At 43.2% G+C, this 15,854-nt stretch overlaps 1 protein-coding gene across 1 annotated transcript in view; it reads right to left on the bottom strand.

Moving 5' to 3' along the window:
* adamts3 (ADAM metallopeptidase with thrombospondin type 1 motif, 3) overlaps positions 1 to 15,854 on the bottom strand; it is a 128,668-nt gene that overhangs the window by 14,144 nt on the left and 98,670 nt on the right. Inside the window, exons 17-19 of the mRNA XM_030105563.1 lie at positions 11,178 to 11,341; positions 3,180 to 3,336; positions 2,332 to 2,464 (exon numbers count right to left, since the gene is read on the bottom strand). Coding sequence (XP_029961423.1) covers positions 2,332 to 2,464; positions 3,180 to 3,336; positions 11,178 to 11,341 — 454 coding nt within the window. The remainder of the gene's footprint in view (positions 1 to 2,331; positions 2,465 to 3,179; positions 3,337 to 11,177; positions 11,342 to 15,854) is intronic.

The following is a 15,854-nucleotide window of genomic DNA, read 5'->3' as shown; positions in this document are numbered from 1 at the left end:
TTCTCTAATGAAGCTTCATGGGAGTCTATGCTAAAGTCACTGCTGCGGTTTATTCATCTGTCTTGTTGAAACTGTAGGATAAGGTCAGCCTGTTGAAGCCCATTAACCCCCATGAAAGGACGCTTCAATAAACTGCTCTTTAAAGTTGAACAACTCGGTCTCGGCGAAACATCAGCTCACGGTGCAAGGTCCTGTTTTCCTTCTATCCCTGCACTAAAGGCCCCATCTGCACAACGTTTCCAATGAAAATCCATCACTTTCTGAGAAGTTTCAGGTTTATAACCTTCTGAAAACCATGTTGTCAAAGGCACAAACACAGAAAACGAGGAAAACGGTTTTTCAAAATGTTCCACCTTGAGTGGAACTGCTGTCCAAAAGCTGCGCTCTCAGTGGCTCTGAGCAGCGCTGAGGGGGAAATGGATCCAAAGAATGGAACGGTCGCCGTGAGCTCGGCCGACAGTCCGAAGAGCTCTGACGATTTCACGGCTCGTTTTGGTCACGGTCCAAAATGTTTTCAGACGTCATCGTCTCCATTTAAAGAACGTCGTTCTCTCATCTCCTGCCCTCACTTTGCTTTGTTAGCGGAGTTCCTGCAGCTGCCATGAGTCACAGACGCTCTGTTCTACCTCACACTGGTTTTTCTTTCTTTAGCTGACTTCCTGCGATAAAGAGCAGCGGCTGTGAAATCTTTTTTCAAAAACTAATTCCTCTAATGAGCCACGCAGAGACGAGGTATCAGACTGCAGGCCGGTCAGTGTCGACGTCTGAAGCCTGAAAAGCCTCTCTGTGTGAACCTTACCGACCTGGCTTCAATTACCTTACGTCCAACTTCTTCTTGAAATCAAAGAAGGCATAAAGCAAACATCAACTGCAGATTTCTGGATCTGAACGTGACAGGCTACATCGTCACACCACTTCCTGAAATCTCACATCCTCTGCTTTTTCACTCAGTATCTACACGACCACGGTGCCCAGAGCCACTGAAAACGCTCGAGCTCTGTCTCCATGGAAATGAGATAAACATGGATAAAATAGATAAAACTATTCCACCAGAAAATCCAGCCAAAGCAGATACAGTAAAATAAGGTATAAATAAGTAACACAGTTAAAACTGATCCAACCACTAAAAAATGCACAGCAACTATAATTAGTTAAAATGGATAAAATAATTCAGGAAAAATCCCCCCCCCACCCCCCAAAAAAAGAAGCTTGCTAAAAAGTATATCTAAACTGCAGCTGTGAGACGTCATGAATGAAAGGATGGTTTTTAAGCATGGAAAATGTAATTTTTTATTCTTCTTCATTTCGTAAAATGTACATTTTGTGGAAACATTTTGTTTGGTGGAAAATCAGACAGCGGCTGGTTTCCCTGGAAGAGTCGGTCTAGTCAACCATGAAGCGATGAAGCCGCCTAGCTTTCACCAACTCTCCACATCTTTATGAACCCTGAAAGAAGAGCATGTGATCTGGATCTTTTAATTGACGGATTATTGATTGAAGCACACTGATGGACAGACTCTCCTCTGAAGGAAGCTTTCAGACTCGGACAGTTTTGCCGTTGAAGTTTTCTCAGTTTCTGCTCCACATTTCCAGGATGTTTAAGGCTATTAAAGTTCAGAAAGGAGATTCTAGGAACCCAGGATTCTAACGGAGCCTATTGTTGCTGTTTCCATTTGGATTGCTTGTTGCTCAAAAACAGTCGTTAGTTCTGACTGAACGTGTAAAAATACTGGAAGCAAACAGAATCCCAGGTGGAACACACCTGAACTGACGCTCATCAGATAAAACTGAATAAACGTCTCTCTGTTCCCTCTCTGACAGTTTGGAAAAGAGCTTGTTTGTTAATGCAAATACACATCTGTGATTATTTTCATTTCATCTGCCTTCACACTGATTTATAAAACCGGTCTAATCTCCAGGATTAAAACAGATCAAGAAGGTGAGAAGTTAAAAAAGCAAAGTCAGACAGAGTTTTGATGAACAGACAAGAAGGAAAAAATCTGAATTAAAAAAAAAAAGGAAAACCAAAAGAAACCAAAAGTAAAAAGAAGACAAGAGGAGCAAAATGTAAAAAAGAAATGCTAGTAAAGCTCAAAGTTCATTCAATCAAACAGGTAAACAGCAAAAAAGGCTAAAATATTTTGAATGATTAAAGTGGGAAATCCATGGAAATTAAACTTTTTTAAAAATGGAATCAAATCTGTGACACGTTCTTATATCCTGCATGTATAGCCATGTTCTTCAGATGTTTAACTGTTTCCTGGCTCCAGATGAATCTGATTGGGTGTTCATAGACCATCTCGAGTGTGTTTCTGGTGTGTGTGTACTCACTGGGGCTGGGTGCAGTCCTGCAGGTTGCACATCCTGCGGATGGGTTTGGGCTTCCTGTTGGAGTCGCAGTAGCCCCGATGAACCATCTTGGTGTCTCCTTTCTTTCGACAGCCGTACTTGGTGTATTGAAAACCTGTGGCAAAAGTCAAGGGTCATCATTCCAGTCAGCAAACTTGAAATGTGTTGAAGTTATTTAACTCATAACAGGAGAAATTAAAGTGGCTCCCGAGAGATGTGGAAAAAACTGGGCTGAAAAAAACGGGTTGGGTTTGTTACACGAATCACCAGCTCATGTTTGAATGAATGGGTTTGGGTTTAAGTCTCAACAGTGAATTATTCAACTCTCCTGTTACAAAAACAGTTGATTTTAAAAAAATGTAAAGTGGAAATGCAAATCTTTCAATGCCCTACGTGTGTCTATTTAAATCACGGTGATGCTTACAGTCGCTGAAAAGGCAACTTTTTGAAAATGTACCTACTCCATCTCCATGGAAATAGGGGGAAAACAACTTCTTGAAAATGTACCAACTCAGTCTTCGTGGAAACAGCATGCAAAACACAATATTTGGAAAAAGTGCCAATTCTGTCTACGTGGAAATGGGGAAACAACATCCGTTTGAAAATGTTTGCGCTCCGGCTCCTTGGAAACGGGAAAGTGGCTCTCTTTCTGCACTCTGCCGCGGCTCAGTGCACCACGTCTGCAGTAACGTCTCTGCTCACGCTCAGCCGGAGCAGGGAAACCCCAGACCGCCTCTCTGGACCTGCTGAGCTAAAACCTGGAGGCGGATTCTCGGTGAGCTCCAGAGACGCTTCCTCTACATTCTCTCATCTCGACTCGGACACGTCACCTCCGGCGCAGGGCTTGGAGCACGGCGACCAGCTCTTCAGCGCCCACTCGTACGTGTCCTCCTGGATCACGTTGTTGTTGTTGACGGGCACCGAGTCTTCGTGGATGATGTACTTGTACATTAAAGTGGAGCGCGTCTCATTGTCCTTGGGTATAATCTGGGAATCAAGAGTAGACAAAAGAAAACAAAACCATTACAGTGATATATTAAAGCACCATTGTTCATGCCTCCTAAGTGCAGCTGATTTGCATTCAAATATGTGAGCAGATAAATGAATTCGGCCTCATTTTAACAGCAAGAGAAAGTCAATGGCCTGCATTCAGTAATTGGTTGAATGGAGGTCTGGGAATTATCAGACAAAGATTAGAGAAAGACGGAACATTTTTTGTGATAATGTCTGCGTTTGGCTCTGTATCATATATTTTACCTCCTATTATCGTTTGCAGTAACTCATTAAATGAAGTGATGAGGTCTGAATGGTTCTTACAGAGGATGCAAATGGCCGTGAGGCCAGATGAAAGGAGTACCATATGTTCTTCGTATCATCAGGTTTATCTATTATTAAATCAGTGGGGTTCCTGATTTCTGTGGCACATTTGGTATAATGGATTGAAATAAATCCTTTCAGAGCGGACGACCTGCCGGCTGTCACAAAGCAGACCACTAATCTGCATCACGGACAGTTCATCTGGTGAGTCGCTCTCAACAGATGTACAACACTGTTGAAGAATCAGGTGATTTTCCACAAACTTCCAATCAGCAGTTTCTCATCAAATTTAAGATTTCTGAAGTCTGTTTTTTCAGAAAGTAGAAATCCAATCCAAGAATATCTTTTACGTCAACAGACTCGTGTATGATCAGAACAAAAGCAGGGTTGGCAAACATGAGGCCCGTGGGCCAAAGCAGGCCCGCAAGAGACTCTTAATCCCACCAAACCACCAAGTAAAATTTCAAAGAAAGCATTCCAATCAATCAGATCATATCAATCAACCAATCAGAAAGGCTGAAAGTGTCCAGGTACTGCAACATGTTCTGAACAAGGTATTGTTCATTTATCACGATATCAATATCTGCAAAATACAGAAAACATGAACCGGCTGAGGTTTGATTCATTTTTCTTCTTTTCAATCACTTCAAATATGACAGAAATGTGATTAATCACCAAAAGTTGTTCTCTGAACAATGTAAACTATTGCACATGACTGAAAAAGAAAGACCAACGAACCTGACGGAGCCAAGACACTGAGATCTGCTGGGGTTTTATTTCTCCCTGCTCAGGTCATCACTGCTGAACTAATTAACATCTCACGCGAGGGGGAATCCACAGCGATCCGAGCAGATGCAGCTTTCTGAGCCGCGGCTGACTTGCTAATGCGCTCCGTGACCCCGCAAACGGAGCTCCGCCCCCAGGTGGATGTGCTGTTTGAACAAGCTCAGGTGCAGGCCGAGGTGTGTGTGTGTGTGTGTGTGTGTGTGGCTCGTGTTTTTGAGGCGCCGCCTGGCTGCTCGCCACCGCGACCATCTGGGTGTGAGAGAAGAGGAGCAGCGACGTTGCTGCTTCGCGGCGATTCACCGGAACGGAAAAGAAAAGTCAGAAGCGGGGATGCTCGCAAATCACTTCTTTAAAGGTGGAATACGAGGACTGAGCCTGATCTACGGACCCATACTGAGTACTGATATATCTTAACCACGTTATTCTCACAAAACGCAAAAACCATGTTTCCTCGAAGCGAACGGTTCTCTTTTCTCTTTTGTTTCAACCTTTTCTCTGCTCCTTTAAATCAAACAGAATGTAAAAACTGATGTAAATGCAATTAAAAGCTACTTTTTCCAGTGGAGTTAAATAACGAGGAGCAGAACGAAAAAGCATGTCTAAAAGCTTAATGAGTGCTCTCACTTGACAAAGCTCCAAGAAAAATAAAAAAGCTTTTCAATGATTAAACGAGAGAAGTGAGAGAAATGGGGCTGGAATAAGAAATGCAGCCAGTGTCTGTGGAAACTGGCTTTGAATGACTTCTTGACCCCGGAGATTAACTTCTGACCTTTCAGTCCTCTGTTTATCTCTCATCTAATTACACGTGGTCCTTTACCCTCCATGGTTCGTATAATTATTCCATAATGGCAGACGACATTTCACAGCAGTCACAGGCTGAACTTGCTCTCATGTCACTTGACGTCGTCCTAATAGCTTTTTAAAATAACCTTTTAAAGGTGGATTATTGAATAGATGATGGTAGAATATGTTTGTTTTCCAGCTTCCTCTCACTAATGCGCTCTCATTATTTCTGCAGCGTTGGCGGAATCGATCAGTCAGAGTCGTAATCCATCTGTTTTTGCCTGGTTTCTCTCTCTGAGCTGGGATGGTTACAACAGTGGCCGGAAAAAAATATCTGCAGCTTTAAAGCTAGAGTGACTTTTCAATTTTCTACCCTTTCCTTTCTTTATAGAAGTTCTTTATACGTTGGTTAAGATCATCCAGACACCAGGGGGCCCCTCTGACGAACCTCTCAGATCATCTAGACCAGGGGTCTCAAACTCAGGACCAGGAGAGCCACAGCTCTGCTTCAATTAATTCAATTAATTTATCTTTAATTCATATCAGTGTGAAAGGTTCCCAATTTGGAAATTCCAGTTTCAGTGCTTGATGTCAAACTGGAGAATAATTTCACCCTTATTGTACCAATAAAGCGCTGTTAGCACCTTGGATTGACATTATCAATAACATATTATTCCACCAGTCACAATTGGGACCGGTCAAGAAACACTGCCTTTCAATTTTCTTTTTAAATTATCTTTGACGTTGTAAAAAAGGTGACTGAAGACACTACTGGGACGTTCTCAGTTCTGGGAGAAATGTCGACTGAAATGGTTCAGCCTGTTAATGTCCTGCTAAAGCATTTCTCCATGCTGGATGAGTCATTGACCTGCGTTTATTTTCTCCTTCTTTAGAAATAATTATACTAACTTCACCACTCACCTGAAGCAGTCATTCATTGGGAAAATAAATAGAATTTTTAACTCTCTCCCCCAGACTTCTAAACTCTCGCTCTGTATTATTGAAGTGTTGCTGTTTCAGATTTCCTTGACGTCGGTTTTTTTTCTTCAGAAAAGTTTCTCAATGTCGTCAGTAATAATGTAATATAATGTAATCTGACCCAAAACACACAATGGAAGCTTTCCGTCAACACCAAACTGGACCTAAATGAGCTGTGGATCAATCTTTACACTGGTTTTGAGGCATCCAGTGGACTAGAGCAGTGAAATGACAGTAAATAACCTTAGGATGCACTTTTCTGAACCACTTTTACAACAAATGATGATTTTAGAGCATTTCTACATGAGGAAACCTTCCCACGTACTCGTCTTGTGGGGGAAAATTGATCTGAAATTATAAAACACTCTGATTCATCATGAAAAGTTCTCCAACACATGAAACTGGTATGTGTGTGTGTGTGTGTGTGTGTGTGTGTGTGTGTGTGGGGGGGGGGGGGGGGGGGGGGGGAATCAGGGAAACCATCCAGCTGCACACTGAACTTCAATTCAACATTCATTTTTCTTTCTTCCATTTGAATATTCATGACGTTCCTCACGGCAGTTTTCTCAATCGCCCACAAAATGCACACAAACAGTAAAAGTGCCATCGATCTGCAGGCGGAGGCAATTTAGTCACTCCAGAAATCAAGACTATGGCTTTAAGAGCCACATAACATGTGGGATATCTCACAATTTCACACTTCAACGCTCTCAAATGGTGCAAAACGGAGGCCGATAAGCTAAATGATCCTAAGTGAAACAGTTTACAGCTGTTGTGAAGGCTGCTGTTTGCGGCTGAGCTGGTGTTGAAGCTGTTTGTGGATGAATGAGCACCGATGTCAGGGACGGGGATGAGAAGAAACGTCAAACCCTCTGAGTTCTTGCTGAGGAATTTCCTCCCTCATGAAGCTTACAGCTCTAAAAGTGGCTCGGCTGACCCTGAACCATCTTCCAGTTAAGCTGCTGAGCATCTGAGCCGCCCGCTTCTGGGCCTCTCTTCACTCCGCTGGCTTCACCCTGCTGTCGTCCTGCAGCTTCACCATCACAATAAATACAGAAAGAAATCGAATAAAGTCTCCCGGTTATGGCATTGACCTGATTACCTGAAGACGGAGGCGCTCCTAACGTAAAGCTGCTGTCTTCGATCATCTTCCTGACTGTGTTTTCATGTATTCTGTCGTAGAGCTGTGAATCGTCTTGCGTCTGAATGGTGCTGTAAAAATAAATGTACCTCGCTCCTCATTATATGAGACTTTCACTCTTTTTATCGCTCACATGGGAATTCTTTGACTTCTGGCTTCTTCACCAGCTTGTTTCACACTAAGTGCCTGAAGACACATATAGAATATATTTTCATTTCTTTTTTCATTTGGCACTTCCAGCCGGAGCTGCTGGATTTCCTGTAAGACTGTAATGGAAAGTTACAGTGTTTTCTTAATAAAACTGGATCAAAACAGAACAGAAAAGATCCTGTTAAGTGTCTCTCGATCTGTAATTTGTGAGTAAAATCCTTCTTTGGACGATCTGAGGGACGAGCAATCCCGCTGACAGCCTGAAATTGGCTCTCTGTTTGATTCTGGATTTGTCAGCATGACAAGTGATAATGATAACGTATCACGGTGATCTCAGCCACAGCAAAACGTCACGTTAAAGAGTCAATAAGTCTTCAGATCTCAAGCTTCATCGTCTGCTTTCCGCACCAAATGAGTCTTGTTCAGAAACGTTAACAACTCGTCAGACAGTAAAAGTGCAGGTCTGAGGCTCGCTTCCAGTGAGAATGGAGAACCTGTGGACGGGGTGAGATGATCAATACCTGGTCCCGTGGATCGATGGATCACACTGACGTGCTCAGGCCATTTTCACACAGTCGCTGTCGGGTAAAAATTTGGGTCTCAGGTGAGATGTTTTTGATTTCTTTCCTTTAAAAGCCGACTGGGTCAAAACATAGAACTACTAAGTGCAGATTTTAGTGCAGCTGTGACTAAGGAGGAAATATCTATAGCAACAGATAACCTGAACACAGGTGAAGCCTCAGGTCCGGACGAGCTGCACATAGAAAGAACTAAACTGCTGCTCTCTCTTTTTGACATGTTTTCAAACTCATTTAAAAAAAGAAACTCACCCTGCTTCTATAAGAGGAGTCCTGTTAACCTTAATGCTCAGACCTGATTAACCTTGCAGTAAATGCGGCAGCCTAAGACCAAAAAGCCTCCTCTTTGTGGATCTATAGATACTTTGCCACATCTTGGCTGGAAGTCTGGAGACGGTATTAGCTGTTGAGCAGAACGGGTTTATTGCAGGAAGGATGGGATTTCATAATGTGAGACAAGTGATGGATATTCTAGCATGAAAGGAGAATCACACTCTGCTTTGCTATTATTGGATGCCAAAAAAGCCTCTGACAGAGTAGAATGACCCTATTTATCAGAGATATTAAAAAGATTTGGCTGTGGGGATCAGTTCAGTCAGTGGGATAAACGTTTATATAATAAACCTTATGCTGAAAAATTAACAAATGGAGCTATATCTAAACAGTTTAAAATCAAATGTGGATGTGGGCAGGGGTGCCCTTTGTCCCCCATTCTATTCATCCATTTGCGGTGCGCGCCCATAAAAATATAGCTGGTCTGTCAGTCGGCCAACAGGAACACAGAATGTCTGTATTTGCTGACGACGTCATGCTTTTTTAGAAAAACAGTAAAACTCTATACTAGTGTTATTAGATCTAATGAACACATCTGGAAGGATATCAGGATATAAAGAAATAAAGAAAATTCTTCATTAATGTTACTTAATTCAGAAGAAAGAAACAGTGCCAGGAAGCCTTTTCAACTGAAATATCTGGGGATGAGGATGGCACCATGTATAAACGGCAGTGTTGGGGTGAACCAAACCTCCATGGCAGACTCCATGACTTCCTCTTTCTCTGATAGATGGAACTCCATGCCCTCCTCGCTGACAGCAAGACTTAACCTCATTAACTGACATATGAGGTCCAAACTTCTGTATGTCTTTCAGAACATTCCACTGCCTCCTCCTGTCAATTTATTTTCACTCCTTAAACAACATTTCTGCACATTTTTTTGTGGAATAATAGGCGAGCAAAGCTACGTTTATCACTCCAGATGAATATTGTCTCAGTCAATCTTCCTTTCCCCCAGTACATGCAATAGTCAAGATGTTGAAGAAAAAGACTAGAAATCCTATTAGAAGTATGATTAGAATCTGGTGCCAGGTTAAGGAGTATTGAGGTGAATCCTCCTCTCTGTGAGCCACTAACTCTTCTTCTGTCTGAAGACAGTATGGCTTTATTAGATCTCCTCAAAATCAGTGTGTGTCAGCTCCCTCTCTGTTCATTTTGGAAACTGAAATGAAAAATGGTTGCTTTGGAAAGAGAATTATTTCCAAATCTTATAAGGTGCCAGCAGAGGGATCCTCTGTCTCCTTCACTGAGACTTCATGCCTGAGGGGAAGACCTACAGGAGGACTTCCCCCCCAAAAGATTGGGAAAAAGCAAGTGCTGAGTATCGACACCTCAGAGTACTGCAGTGTATTCGGCTGATGAGGACATTATTCGTGGCCCCAGAAAAGCTTCATAAGTTGCCATTCTGTGCACCGGGTGTGGGGACAGGGAGGAGTGGACGGTCTGCCACGGGAAATGCAATGAAGTTCAACAGTTCCGGGGGAGATTAAACAAGCTTTAGAGATTATTCTAGGTATAAAATGATTTATTCTTGGTTTTTACCCTGATAGACATCATATGTCCAGAGCGATAATCCCTGCTCTAGATTTATGTCTACTGCTTACTAAAAGAGTCCGAGGGCCGTCATGGAGGAGCTCCAGAAAACCAGCAGTCAGGAAATGGATCAAGGAAACGTCCACAACTTCACCTATGAAGAACATCACTGACCTAACATTACACCTGGGGTCCTTTCATGGAAGACATGGAGGGTGTGGATTTAACGGAGGGGAGAGGAGGAGGGGTAGTTCACAGTGATCCTCTGCAGTTTTCAAAAAACATTTCCTCTTTTTTCACAGCCTTTACTCTGTGTCAGGAGCTCATTGTTGGCTTTTTTTTTTTGGTTTTTCTTTGTTTTAGTCAATAAGTGCTGCTCTATGTTCTATCATAAATACCGGACTTGCAAGGAAAGGCGATTAGAATTCTGGACAATAAGCCACTGTCCTTGACCTTTCCTTGGCTGTGAGAGCGCTGTGATTGGGAAACAAATAAAAAGGCCAAGTGCCAGACAACCCCGATGATGATGAAGATGATGATGATGAACTACATGTGTGAAACATGCAGCGGGGCGGGAGAATGCTCCAGAGCAACATTCCTCACCTACAGATCCATTAAGGAACGCAACAAACGCCGGGAAGGTAATTACAAATTAAACACACTGAATGAGATGTGTACACTGAGGTCAGTATCCCCCGCTATTTACACACACACACACACACACACACACGGGGATGCGTGGTTCCTCACTGTCTGTATGCTCTCATTACTGCTGCCTCAGAGACACTTCAACTCACTCTGAAATGAGCTTATAGCTCTGGAAACACACGAGTGACGCGCCATCTTATCGGTTTTTGTTCTGGATAAAGTCTTCAACCGGTTAGTCATCTGTCAGAAAATCACTCCAAATCAACAAAAACAGTTTTCATTGGAGGAGGGTGGAAAACCTCATCCTTCTAGTTTCAGCTTTGAATTCTTCTGAAAGCAAGCCAGTCCTTATTTTCACTAGAATCTTCATCCTCTCATTTCAAAATCGATGACTGAAGTTGACTTTAGAAATGATCACAGCAGAAAGTAGTGAATCCACTAGAACAACAAAAGTCTTTTTTTTTCTGTCTGAATAAGTGAAGAGAGTCTTTGTTCGTGATGAAGAATCAATTTTTTTCACACATTTCACTTTTCTTTTGTTTCACTGACTTGATGGAGTGTGAGATTTGGACGTTTCTCACCAGGACCACCACGGGGTCGTGCAGCGGTCCGTCCGTGTGCAGCGTCTCCACCTCGTCCTCCATGATGTAGTGCCACTCCACGCCCAGGTCGATGAAGCTCCGGGACCGGACCTCCTCCCCCTTCCCGTTGAGGATGTAGTGCCCCGTGGCCTGGTTCTTGATCGCTGCAAGCAGCCACGTGTCAGGAGACGCCTTCGCTTCACACCGATTCCAGAAACCGCCTTCCATCAGGCCGATTTCTGAAATCCTGTTTATCACACACGTTTCGCACATCTCCACACGTCTCTGAGGAACTAGACTCACGTCCAGCGCTCAGACCAAATCCTCCGGTGCTCACGCCTCTTTTTTCATGCATACATTAAGTATCGCAAGCAGTTCTACAGATGGGATTTGGTTTTGTTGATGGAGAATTTTCAATGTTTTAGTAAATAATCAGTGTCACAAAAATATATAAATTATTCCATCAGTAAGATAATTCCATTTAATTTTTTTCTATTGTAAATGTGTTTTTCTCATTCAGTGATAAATACAGAATGCTTTTTCAATCATCATTTCAGAGGAGTGTTTTTCTTCTTTGTCAGTTCACTGATAACACTTTTGAAAACCAACACTGGATCATTTTAGAATGAGACCATGCTCACCAACAGTGTTCATTTTCACTACACTGGTGTGTCTGTATTTCAAGCTAATGGACTGAGGAACACACCAACTGGATAGTTCAGCTTCTACAGACACTACGATCTCAACATGAAGTCAGTTACTTTCTGGTGAAACGAATCTGGTGCAATATCCAAAAACCTTCTCTTATCGCTGCTGCACGATGCAAGTTTGATCAGATTCAGGTGAATTTGTATTCAAAAATCAGTTTTCTTGAAAATGTTCACCATTTCCTCTGTGGTTTGGCTGGACTGAAGTCTCCTGTGGGCCGGTTTTGGCCCACAGACCTTGTGTTTAACACCCCTGGATTATCTATGCTCATAGAACAAGTAGCAGCACCTCTCCAGCCTCACAGGTGTGCGAGTAAAGTTATCCCATCCAGCACATTAAACTGAAGAAACTCACTGATTCACTTTCAACACCTGCTGCGACGAATCGGGATTTCTCAAAACGCCGCTGTTACGAGAGCACCGGAGAAAAAGACCTGACCAGGAGAACAGGAAGGAAAACCTGTTCACCTCCGTCATCGACGTGAGAACGACGACAGACTCGTTCTGTCGACGGCAGACGTGCAGAACAGCAGCAGGACGCAAACTGAACACCAGTCTAGAAACGAGCAGCAGCGTCACGGATCCATCCGTTCATGCCGTTACAGGAAAAGAGTCCGGCGGCAGGGACGGATGCCGATCACTAAACTGTTCAGACGCTGCCAGAGGAGCAGAGCTCATCACAAACCATATGGAAAACTTCAGTTTTCATGGTCTTTGTGATGTTTTGATGACTAAAAATTAAAAATACAGCATGTTAGAGAGTTGGAAAGACAAACAAGTTCCACTTTATCTTAGCCGTGCCGTTTGTGTCATTTAAGGAGACAAATATTAACCTTGATTTCTTGAAATGGCTCACATCTGCCTTCTTTCACGGAGACATCCAGACCAGAAAGGTCCATGGATGACAAATATTTGACACTAAATTGCAAAAGTAAACTTCATAAATAAAAGCATTTCTTTACAAAACATCCGGTGCGTGCAGATCCCTCGTTTGCAGTTCAGCAGTAATTAGAGCTGGAAGTTGGTCTCCGTTCTGCTCACGCTCATCATTACTCACTAGCAGGGTTGTGCGGAGGCCGATTGAGGGCACTGATCAATTATTCTGAGAGTCTCCCGGTATCATTTTCATACTAATCAGCCGGCGTGATAAAGCATTGAAACTCACTGAGCCTGCACGAGAAAACCAGGACTGCAGGGTCCAGAAACAGCCATGTGTGTTTTCCTGACATTTATCTGACAAATGAGGGAGAGAACAAATAAACTGCCTGGAGTCAGAACACACTGCATTCCCAACGAGGTCTATGCATCATCTTGACCTGCCGGAGTTTTAAAAGTCATTTAGCAGAAGAAAAGCTGGGCTGCACGCGTGCACGTTCACACTCGGTGTGTTTAATCACCTCCACATCGCAGTCAGCTGTGTGTGGATGAATCCACCTTTGGTGAAGGAGCGTGTTGGAGTCCCATCCAGAACAGAGACGGCTGGACGGGATTTTCCCAGCAGGACCGCCTCCTTCTGATTCTGGCAAATTTAAGGCCCGGTTCACACGCCGACATTTCAAGTGAAAACGCATCGTTTTCGTATTTTCCTGTCAGAAACTGGGAGCCACGACACTCTGCAGGCCGTTCTTCAATTTAATAAATATCTACAACAAATTTTGGAGGAGTCATTTTTTTTCTGGCTGCTTGCTTTGTTCTCTCAATATTTTTATACATATTATATTAGCATAAAAGAGAAGCGCTTTAATGTGTTTAGTTGCTGTCATGCGAGCTGATTTGGAGTTAATCATTTTAATTTGAAAGAAAAGCTTTGAAGTCGGATCACACTTTAATCTTTGTGATAATCTTCATTTTATTTGCTGCTGACTCCATTTCTTGCCTTTGAAAGACGCCCGGCCTGTGGCCCGGGAGAGGGATGCTGACCCGCTTCACCAGGTGGATGCTAAATAAATCACGCTTCCCTCAGGCCATTCACACAGCAGGGGGGCAACAAACAAACAAACAAACATCATTTCTTCAACAATCAGCCAGAGAACGTCTCTTTGTGAATCTGGAATTGATTATTTAGAGGAAAGAAACACAACTTTCTCCACGATATATTCGTTAAATGAGGAATTATTTTATATGTTTGAAGATAAATGAGAATTTGGAGATGTTTTATTAGGGGCTGTTCCCAGAATCCCTAAGAAAAGACCCATCGTTGTCATGGCTACAATCATGTTACCATCTTATTTCCTGCCTGTTTCACAAGAGGCTGTGGTTCCTTGTTGAATGTCCGTGTTCTCCATGGTTAATGTTGAGAGTGTATTGTTCTCTGTATTCTCCCATCAGGAAAGTTCTAGTGGTTCAACATTCTAACTGCAGCTGAGCTGGTTTTCACAGCGTTGTCGTGTAAACGTGGACGTTTTCAGAAACAAACACGTTGTGTTTTCACTTGAAGGCTGGTCGTGATGTGAACTGGCTCAAACATCATACCTCATTGGTCCAGTTTACATGGGCGTTTTTTCCAATTCGATTGAAAACAATGGTATTACATTTGTACACATGGACGGCATACAAAACGATCCACGCTCGATCCTCGTTTACCAGTGCCACGGTTAAAGCGGGTTATACGGCGTCCTCCCAAATGGACAACATATGCGCACAAATTCTCTCATGGAATGTTCCAGTTGTGATCTTTAGCTTTGCAGCCAGCAGTCCTCAGCGACTAGCAATGTTTTTATTCTATCTACTGGATATCTGCTCATATAGTGTTCCAACATCTCCATGTTACGCTGCTCAAAGAGCGAGCACTCCCCCGGCCGGAGTCCCACCTCACTGAGCAGCAGGTCCCGGAGTTCAGCGCCGCTCAGCTGCGAGGCTCTGCTCCGCCTGCCCATGCTTCGAATTAACTGGTTTCTGTGTTAACTTGTGGCCAACAGATGATAAAAACTCGTCTGAAACGTGTGGTCGCTCTAGCGAACGTCGGTTTTCTAGAGTTACAGTAAATTTATGTGTCGAGTCTTTTGTGAGTCTTATTTTAACACCTGCTGTTACCAGCACGTGTTTACAGAAAACCGTCACTCGTTAACATGGGAACCAGTTAATCCATAACACCGGCCGGGCGGTCACTGGCAGTCTTCTACGAAGCTCTTTGAACAACTCGCTGTTGAGCGATTTGCGGCCATCTTTCCTCTCCAGTGTTTGTTCTCTCAGGGTTTTTATTAAAAAGTGTTTCTCAACCACCATCCAGTTCTTCTGCTTGTTTCAGACTTTCCTGTTTTCCGTTCAGTGCACACGACTTCGCATCACTATGTACGAGGGAACGCATGCACGGAACAAATATTCCCCTGTTTAATCCGCTCCGCTGTTTCTATAAGACAATGAGCGGATTATCGATCGGCGTAGACCACCTCGATCTGAAATATAATCCGCCCCGAGCGGAGTTTATACGACACATTTACAATCCGCTTCACCTCACAATCCCATCATACGGAGCATTTTTGGGCCCATGTAAACGTAGCCAGTGAGGCTCCAGTGCGTCAGTCGAGTCCTGCCGCCTCTCCTCTGAGGCTCACAGCAGTGGCTCAGCACTTCACTGGGAACACCAGCGACTCCACGCTCACTGCTATTATTACTTCTATTCAGGGCGACGGCACTTGTTCACAATTACATTTAAGCAGTGGGAAAATTCTTATCAAGGAAAAACACCTTGTTTTTCTGCCACATGAAAGGAATCTGCAAAGTAAATCAGCCCTGTGTGTGTGCATCTTTTCACATGTGACCTGCTGCAGCTCATTTTTTCTTCTTTTAACATCTTTCAAAAGAAGAAAAAAATAATGTGGCATTATTTCTTCACAGATGAATGAATAATGGATAAGAAATTAGAGGTTCTCTGGGCCTGGATGGTGGCATTAGCGCGTTCCCATTAGTCTCTGGGGGAAACAAGGGCAGGATCGTGAAGGAGAATACTTCCTCCTGTCGGTGGTCTTTT

This window comes from Salarias fasciatus, chromosome 12, assembly GCF_902148845.1.
Source record: "Salarias fasciatus chromosome 12, fSalaFa1.1, whole genome shotgun sequence".
Taxonomy (NCBI): Eukaryota; Metazoa; Chordata; class Actinopteri; order Blenniiformes; family Blenniidae; genus Salarias; species Salarias fasciatus.
Note: the sequence above shows the minus strand (reverse complement) of the source record. Positions and strands in the feature narration are given on the sequence as shown.